The sequence below is a fragment of the Zea mays genome, chromosome 4 (genome assembly GCF_902167145.1).
Source record: "Zea mays cultivar B73 chromosome 4, Zm-B73-REFERENCE-NAM-5.0, whole genome shotgun sequence".
NCBI classification, from domain to species: Eukaryota; Viridiplantae; Streptophyta; class Magnoliopsida; order Poales; family Poaceae; genus Zea; species Zea mays.
In genome coordinates this window covers 186,156,282-186,165,665 of record NC_050099.1, presented here as the reverse complement: position 1 = coordinate 186,165,665, position 9,384 = coordinate 186,156,282, and the positions used below count along the sequence as shown (strand labels likewise).

The following is a 9,384-nucleotide window of genomic DNA, read 5'->3' as shown; positions in this document are numbered from 1 at the left end:
TTTGGTTGCGATTTGTTTTTCACCCTCTCTCGTGGACTCGTTTATATTTATAACGCTAACCCGGCTTGTAGTTGTGTTTATATTTGTAAATTTCAGTTTCGCCCTATTCACCCCCCTCTAGGCGACTATCAAAAACCACTTAACTCCCTATTGCAACAACGTTGTAAATAAGAGGGGGAGAAGTATGGACACAAACTGGGATTAAGATGCTTGCAAGCAGCTGAAGGCAAGACCTTCTGAGATAGTAAATGCAGACCATCTATTCGTTGGTAACCAACCTACTGTTGGTGGACACCTAAAGGATATTGATTATCCTGTGAATGGAAGATATTCACAACCTAGCTCAGTGCGCACTGATGAAGCTAGGTTATCGGAAGCCCTTGATTCTCGTTTTGGGATTTCACGAAGAATCATAAGGGTACATAAAAATGACTTTATGTCAATTGGAGAATTGTGTTATTTGAAAGCTACAAGTGTCGACACATACATCTCAGCAATTGTATATGCACTCCAAGTGATCCAAAAGACTATGGCCATAGCAGAGCACGAGTATGCTCAAACTGGATCTTATTGAGTGTTACAATGTTGCAGAGATAGCCTTGCTCACCGGAAAGAAGTGTTAACTTATTTTCACTTCAAGGTATCTTACTGTGGATACAAGTTTGTTTTCATGGACTTGGAAACAATGAGGTGGTGAGAAAGCATGACTAGTAGCAACTGGGTTTATACGCAAACCCAAGCATTATTTTAATGCTATAAATTCTCCTCTACTGTGAGTAGTTAAATTCCGATACAATAATATGGGCAGTAAATCATCTATCTGTGCAGTTGATAGATATAGTGACAATATGTGCATATGTGGTCACTAGATTATGGTATTTGTGGAGTCTTGAAGGATTCAAAATACATAATCACCAATCACAAATTTGCAATGCTTGGAAAGTCTTTGTGACTTAGAGCATCCTGGTCAAATATGGTACATTCGACCTAGTGAATCCTTCTTTCTGAAAGGATACACAAAGTATGGTATGTTCAGTGTAAATATGTGCAGCATATTTTAAACATACATTACTTATCGACGGAGTTCAAGATAGAGGATATGTATTGAAAGAGATTTCCAATTCAAAGTAAACTATCTTGAGTATCTTGGATACAAAGTTGTCTATATCCAACGTATATTGAAGAAATTCAATATAATGGAATCATAGTCATTTGATTCTTTCAGATCATGAGATGTGCTATTGTATCTTGCAAGAGCATCCGGCCGGATATCGCTTTGCAATGATTTGCTAGCTAACAGCACATGAGATCGAGTTATGATCTCTAGATGTACTCATGCTCTCCTTATGTTTGGATATACTGATCTTGGATATCTATAGAAGATCCCCAGGTACAAGATCAATGACATACTTCTGGTAAGTTGGACCTACTGTTTGATAAATGTTGATCAACAGAGATTAATGGTCACTTACACTAATCATTCTATAGTACACTTCGTGGGATTGTACAGAATGATATACTACATACTGAGGGTATGTAGTGGTCATGATTTTATATCATTGACCTTATTATCTATGGAGATAATATTACTTTGTGTTGTTTAGATGAAAAACAAGTTACCAACTAAGTCTCCACCTTACTCCACATTTTAAATGTGTTTGTGAGTATGTATGGGTAACTTAGTGTTTTGTAGAGATCAGGGGGGTTTTCTCTTGATCGGAAGAACTTGTTTCTACATCATGTTGTACTCTTTTCTTTGCATGAGTTTTTCCCTGTTTGGGTTTCTCATTCAAAGTTTTTAATGAGGCAACATCAACACAAGGTCTATGTCGTATCATCTATTTTTCCCGTAGAGGTTTTCAAGGATGATACATTATGACATAGTTATTGTTGTATTTGAACTAGGATATGAGTTTATCTCCCTAGGGTTCAAATGGATCAACAATAGAGTATGACTACTCTCCTTATTTTTCCCGTTGGGTTTTTAAGGAGACTCGGCTGATATGTTAATTTCTCAGATTTTCTGACTAGATTATCTTGGGGAAATATTAGCCTGAGTTATATGTCTCATCATTTATTTTCCCTACGGGGGTTTTTGAGATGATGGCTATAGACATATTATTGTTCTTTGGGCTAGAGGTCCATTGGAGAGGAGAACAATATCGTACCATGATTCAACTGAATCATCGACCATTATCCATAAGGATAATTGAGCTTATGTTGTTCAGATGGAAACAGAAAAATGGAAATATTAACATCTTGCAAACAAAGTCTTGTGATAATATTACTGATCTATTCACAAAATCTCTACCATACTCAACGTTTTCATAAATGTGTTGAGGTGATTGGTATGAGAAGACTTAAGTGCTTGCAAGGATCAGGGGGAGTAATTCTCCATGATATTTGACCTGTTTTTATACCATCATATTATACTCTTTTCTTTGTATGAGTTTTGCCTTGTTGAGGTTTTCTCATCCAAAGTTTTTAACGAGGTAATATCAACTAAGCTATATGCTTCATCATTGACTTTTCCCCACAGGGGTTTTTATGCATGATGATTACACGCATATTCTTTTGGAGTTCAATATGAGTTTTACTCATAATCCAAAAGACACTGTGTACTCCTTATTTTTCCCACAGGGTTTTTGAGGAGATGATATATTGGAAGACAACTTGCAGATAATCAAATGGAATTGGATTGATCAAGGGGGAGTGTTACAAATTATTGTATTTGTGATCAATCCAAAGGGTGCGACAGATAATTCCCAAGGGACACACCCCTTGGGAACTCAACCCTTCATATTTATATAAACATAACCCCTGCTACAATAAAGGACAGTCCGGTCATTTGTCGTTTCTCTCTGTCTCTCTCCACTGGGTTAGCCATTGAGTTATAACAGCATCCACAGTCAGTGGCGGAGGACGCACGAAATTTGAGGTGTAGCGGATTCTGTAAGATTACATATATAAATCCGTATATGTATATATACTTTCTAGTTTACAATAAATAATTTAAAATAAAGCAACAATTCAAAGAATTTTGTAGCAAACAGATATAAATAAAGACATTGAGGGATACTTTAATAAAATTAGGAAGATGAATTCATCATTGCTGCATTCTCTTAGGCGTGAAGTCTGTCCAAGAACTAGGCTGTATTCTAGCGTTCGTTGAAACACATCCATTGCATCCACATCGCACTGTGTTCCATGACATGAATTCCTGGTCACATTGCATCAAGTAGCTCACGAGCTAGGGTGATGTCCCCGCTCTGGAGACTGGACATAAGCAGGTAAAAGGTAACCATGCATTCGACGCCAGTGTTCCATGCGCCATTTCATCAAACACCCTTCGAGCATCAAGCACTCGCCCAGCGTGCGTGTAGCCCGACAGTAGGATGGTGCTTGTGTGCAGGATACTGCAGCGCTCGATGAACGATAGTTGATGGGACAAGCCAATGGCTCAACGGTAATGGCGCCTAGCCAGAGCGGAGAAAGGTTGTAGGCGTGGTCACGTGAAGCAGAGCATACAAGCAGCGGCGGGGAAGCGAACAGACGTCCAGGTGACCAGGTGGAAGGCAGCGAAGGCAAAGCGGTGCGGTACTCTTCTAGTTCTAGGCTGGCCTAAGGTATGACGTGGGCTATACCTAGCCATACCGGGTCCTCCGCCACTGTCTACAGTCCACACGCACCCCACCAGGTCGTGGCAAACGTTGGGTTCCAGAGGGACTGCATGTGTCGCATCGCATATTCGCATGTAGATCTAGGCCGACTAAACCGACACGATTCGTTCCAAAAAAACTTGTCTAATCTGACTCGACCAATACAACAGGTGGGTATGGATGTAATTTTGACCTAAAAATCCGACCCAAAGTAAAACAATCCGACCCAACCAAAAAAAACCCTGACCTTACACGTCAACAGGGAGGCACGAGCCAACCCGACCCGACTCGACACTAGCCACGGGTCGGGTATAGGCCATGCTAAATGGCATACGACCCGACTCGACGTTTGAACAGGTATAATCGCATGGCATGCGCCATCGTCCAGGGCGTTCGGAGCGTGTGTCGTATGCCCTGTGTGGTCTGTCCCAAAACTTATGGTTCGGCCCGGCAAAATCTCAACACCCAGACTCCCACAGCCTATGTTGCCTCCGCGCACCGAATTTCTAGTGCGTCGCTAACGACCCGACTACCCAAGCCTATGCACCGCCATGCAGCCACAGGTTGGATATATAGATGTGCAAACGGGTTACCTGGCAGGTCCCGCCCGGACCCGGCAAAGCACAATTCGATTAGGGCACGACCAGCCACAGTCGTCAAAACCAGCACGCCTATACGGACCGAGCTGTGCACAGACCTGGCACGACTATCCGGGTTAGGTTTGCACGAGCGGGCCGGGCCAGGCCCAATGCAGGGCCGACGAAGTGGACAACCGATATGGAACTGCAAACTGTCTGTGTCAGTCAGCGACCAGCCATGACTGGCAAATGGCATAAAACCCTTCACAGCATCCAACCATGCCGCGTAGCCGTGTATGGTTTGACGTGGTTGGTGAGACACTCACGTTTAAGAATAGTGCAGAGAGATCTCGTCCTCGTGACCTCGTGCCTGCCTGACCTAGAAATTCTCCATGTATGCTCATTGAGAAATGCACCAGTTTGGAGCAAATTCTCATGTGCCACTGTTTAAGACTTACTCCAACATACCAGTCAAATAGATAGCTAAAATCATTTTGCCTGTCAACGCGGTACTGTAGCATGAGAAACTAGCCTCCAATAGAGCAGCCATTTGAGCCAACTAAAATGACGGTAGGAGAGAGAGCCAGCCAATTTCGCTGGTACTGTGGTAGGCAGCTATCACGCTGCTCTGTCTCTGATAAGTATGTCCCCCACAATCAACCAGTTCAACTCTATAACTATTCACGACGACAGTATAAGGGAAAATATCTTTTCTGTTGGATACCTGGATGACATAGCTTGACAGCCAAAACAAAAAAGACAGCTAAATGGTCAAACGGCTGTCGTATTTGCCTGGCTCCTGTTAGAGCTAGCCTAGGGCATCGAAATGGAATAAAGATGATGTCAAGAGAATATCCCCCCATCTGTGACAGTTGAGGGGCGTCAACGCGTGGGCACGACCGGTTCAGACGGTGCCCACCTCTGCTCTGCTTGCCTGAATTGGTGAGGTTGGTGAAGCAAAGCTAACCACTGGCCACCATTTCCATGGTTGTCAATCTGATAAGCATCTCGTCAGTTTTTCATTCTTCAACAACTCATGCCGTCATGCGGAACTCGTGCGGTGAAGACGTAAATCCGCAGAAGCGAAAGCGTCTAGTCGGATCAAGCCGCATTGTACTAAAAAAATTCAGAGTGATTTGACCTCACCTCTTCTTTCGGAGTGATTAGTAGGGTGATAGAGACAGGCTATGTGTCATTGGCGGTTCTTGGGAGCGCCAAGAGCTGTTTCGTCCAGCTAAGAAATCGCTTTGGCGACAATGGGAAGGGCAGAGAGGTTGAACAATAACAGAAGGTGCGTCTATTGCTAGCTGCAGAGAAGCCAGCTGCAGGCTGCACCTGCGCATGGTTTGAACAACCTGCCAATTGTTAACATTGAATTAGTTTCACTCGAATTACCTTAAAATATGTATAGCACATTTACCTTTTTCACTGTGGGTGTTTATTTTTTTTTATAAATTTTGTTGAGATTGGCAAAACTATACTTGAAGCAACAGCAGGAAACCCTTTGTCGCCTCTAATTTTCCTGAAAATTTCAGAGGGATAGCCCGGTTTCATGAAACGGCGGCAGACACCCTCCCTGTTCCCACAGCGGCACCAACCCATGCGCAAGCGCAATGCACCAACCAAACCAACAACTCCGGTCGCTCTCCCGGTCGCAGCCACCGTTTATAAAAAAAAAACCCGACCGAGCAGCGCCGCACCAGAAGTCGGGAGCACGACCCACTGGAGCCAGCAAACAACAACGAGTCCCTTTTCGCCTCTTGCCCGTTGCCCCTCGGTTTCGTCGCCGCTACCCGGCGATCTCCGCGACAGCGACCCGGTGCCGCCGCCGCAGATCTCGCCGAGAAGACAGGTATCGGTGCCGCCGCCAGATCAACTGGACCTGTAAAACGAGGGCCTGCGCTACCTGTGGCTGTGGAGTTCCCGAGGCGCTGTTCTGCCAGGATTCGGCATCCTTTGTTGCCCACGTATGTGATCTTCGTGCTTTGCTTAGGTTCTGGGGTGTTAGTGCTAATTGTTGATGGGTTAACTAGATTCCGGTGCTGCTAGCATGAGGTGGTCGTCCTAATGATCTTTTTTTCCCATTTGGTTTTATCTCTAGGCTGCTCAATGTTAGGATAAGAAAGTTTTAATGATTACACTCTCTCTTGCAAAATCACCGCATTCAATTGGGGCTTTAAGCCCTTAGCTGCCTATATAAGAATTCAGCTAATTTTGTTGTGTGTATTGGAACAGATGGCCACTTCCACATCTCAGCATGCGCTTTCATCCATCAAATTGCTGTCCACAGGCTGCTTGCATCCCGATAAGAGAAATTGCCGCGTGCTTTCTGTTTCAGTAGGGCGTCGCTGCCCCAGTGCCCGCAATTTGGGTCTACTTTGTGCTTCAAACTCTCAATCTTCAGTGATTGAGCCGGTCCAGCTACCGAGGAGCCCTAAAAGTGGCGTAGCTCCAAAGAAATCAGGTGCGTTCTTAAGTTCAGCTCCACTGAATGGTACAGTAGTCACAAAATTGTTGTACAAAAAACACTGAATCACCAGCGTCATAAGATTGTTATTCACGCGCCTGTAGGTGAAAGTGCACTCATTCTGATACGGCATGGAGAATCGTTGTGGAACGAGAAGAACCTGTTCACTGGATGTGTCGATGTTCCCCTGACCCCTAAGGGCGTTGACGAGGCAATTGAGGCGGGGAAAAGGATATGCAATATCCCAGTCGATGTAATATACACTTCGTCGCTGATTCGGGCTCAGATGACCGCTATGCTTGCCATGATGCAGCATCGCCGAAAGAAGGTTTTTAAATCTTTCCCTTTTATATATTTCCAGTATTCACATTGAGTTGTATTCATGTTGGCAATTAATAAACTTGAGAGGTTGTGGCATCTGCCACTGACCATTTTAGGTTCCAATCATTTTGCACAACGAGAGTGAACAAGCTCACATGTGGAGTCAGATATACAGTGAAGAGACAAAGAAGCAGTCCATTCCTGTCATAACAGCTTGGCAATTGAATGAACGGATGTAAGAGTTTCCTTCACTCTAGAATAGTTATCTGGTGCATCGTAGTATTTCTTGTTGAACCTAACATGTAATTTTACCTCTAAGGTATGGTGAGCTTCAAGGCCTTAACAAACAAGAAACTGCCGATCGATTTGGTAAAGAACAAGTTCATGAATGGCGTCGCAGTTATGATATTCCTCCCCCAAATGGCGAGAGCCTTGAGATGTGTGCAGAGAGAGCAGTTGCTTATTTCAAAGACCAAGTAAGGATACTATCAGACACTGTTGTTTTAGCTGAATTATCATTTTTACACGTTTCTTTGCATCATACAAAAGTCAGATGTTGCAAGATCTGGTCTCGAAACTATGGTAGTCGGCAATTATCTCTACCAACTAATTCAAAATCTGTTTCTATCGATATCGCCCAAGTACAATATCAAACACAACCATGCATTGCACCTCAGTATTTTTTTGCTCTGAACTTTGTAGTATAACCTTGGTATGTTTCTTGTCTCTACTATCTTAGATTATACCTAAACTTGTGGATGGAAAGCATGTAATGATCGCTGCCCATGGGAATTCACTTCGTTCAATCATAATGCATTTGGACAAGCTGACTTCTCAAGAGGTATTTTGTGTGTGTTTCGTACTCCAGTTAATTTTCACAGTATCTGTTCTTGGGGTCGAGATTGTTGACAGGCCATTGATTTCCCAGGTTATCAGCCTTGAGTTGTCTACTGGCATTCCTATGCTGTATATATTTAAGGAAGGGAAATTCATCAGGCGAGGAAGCCCCGCTGGACCTTCTGAAGCAGGTGTCTATGCTTATACCAAGGTAAGGATCTTCCTGCTTTCCAGTTGTGGAGAAACAACATTCTGATTTGATTTGTATTCTTCCAAACAAATCGATATGTCTAGGAGCATCAGTAGTTTTAAAGTTCGGACAACTCAATCCGTTTGATTTTAATCATAATTACAAAGCAGCAGTAGTGTTCTATTGTCTTATTGCGAATGGTTTGTGGTGCAAACTTATTAAATGTCTTGAAAGTTTATATCCCCAACTTTTTTTTTGGTGCAGAATTTGGCTCAGTACAGACAGAAGCTTGATGGCATAGTTCAGTAGCCATCTGCAGGTAAATCTCTGTCATTTCCATGTGAGAAACCGATTTCTCCAAAGGGATACATTAGTAAAACTAATCATTTGCTCTTGGGGGTCTGTAGGCTTTTCCTTTGCTACTCATCCGTCGAACATGCATTTGGTCCCGGAAAACAAGGGGCCAAGCTCCTACCATCTCATCGACATTCAACTGCCAAGTAGTCCATTCCTGTCACAAGTTTGTAGCGGCTCATTTATCTCTTCAGAAACCTCCCACCACGTGGTAGTAAAATATACGGAGTAGATGCCAATTTTAGGTGGTGAGCTGTAGATACAAATGGAGATATACTGGATGGCAGTTGTGTTATCTTTCCGCTTTCCCCAGTCACTTAGATCTCAGATGTTTGTAATGGTGCAGTAATAAACACTTGTAGCGAACTGCATGGAACGAGACGCTGTTATCGAATGCTTGTTCCCCGTCTCATCAATTCTTTGTGTGCCCCGGTGTGTGATCGGAATGTTATGCCCTAGCTTGGCAGACATTCCTTTTCGGATCCTTTTGGCCCTGTTTGTTTCGGCTTCTGGCAGCTTCTGACCACCAAAAGCTGCTGCGGACTGTCAAACGCTCAGCTTTTCAGACAACTTCTATAAAATTTGTTGGGGCAAAAATCATCCAAAATCAACATAAACACATAATCGGTTGAGTCGTTGTAATAGTAAGAATCCGTCACTTTCTAGATCCTGAGCCCTATGGACAACTTTATCTTCCTCTACACGTAATCGTAATGATACTCAGATTCTCGCACAGCTAGATTTTCAGAAAAGCTGGTCAGAAAAAAGCTGAACCAAACAAGCACTTTGTCATGGCCAGCGACTCAGCGAGCATCCTGTTGTAGCTGCTCTGTGGCCCTGAGGGCTGTGGCATTGTCCATGGGGTGTGTCGACAGGCACGAAAGAAAGATCCAGAATTCCAGATTCAGCCGTGCACAAATCGTGCAGCTCAAGTAACCAACCCCGTGGTTACTGTCTACCGTTGAACCCTGCCAAACT

The 9,384-nt window shown here is 43.6% G+C and overlaps 1 protein-coding gene across 1 annotated transcript; it reads left to right on the top strand.

Moving 5' to 3' along the window:
* Window positions 1–5,944: 5,944 nt before the first annotated feature.
* On the top strand, window positions 5,945–8,816 carry LOC100191671 (uncharacterized). Its single transcript, NM_001359670.1, has 9 exons — window positions 5,945–6,204; window positions 6,473–6,701; window positions 6,809–7,032; window positions 7,142–7,260; window positions 7,345–7,501; window positions 7,765–7,866; window positions 7,954–8,073; window positions 8,317–8,371; window positions 8,460–8,816. The coding sequence occupies exons 2-8, from the start codon at window positions 6,473–6,475 to the stop codon at window positions 8,359–8,361; spliced, it is 996 nt and encodes a 331-aa protein (NP_001346599.1). The 5' UTR covers window positions 5,945–6,204; the 3' UTR covers window positions 8,362–8,371; window positions 8,460–8,816.
* The last annotated feature ends 568 nt before the right edge of the window (window positions 8,817–9,384 follow it).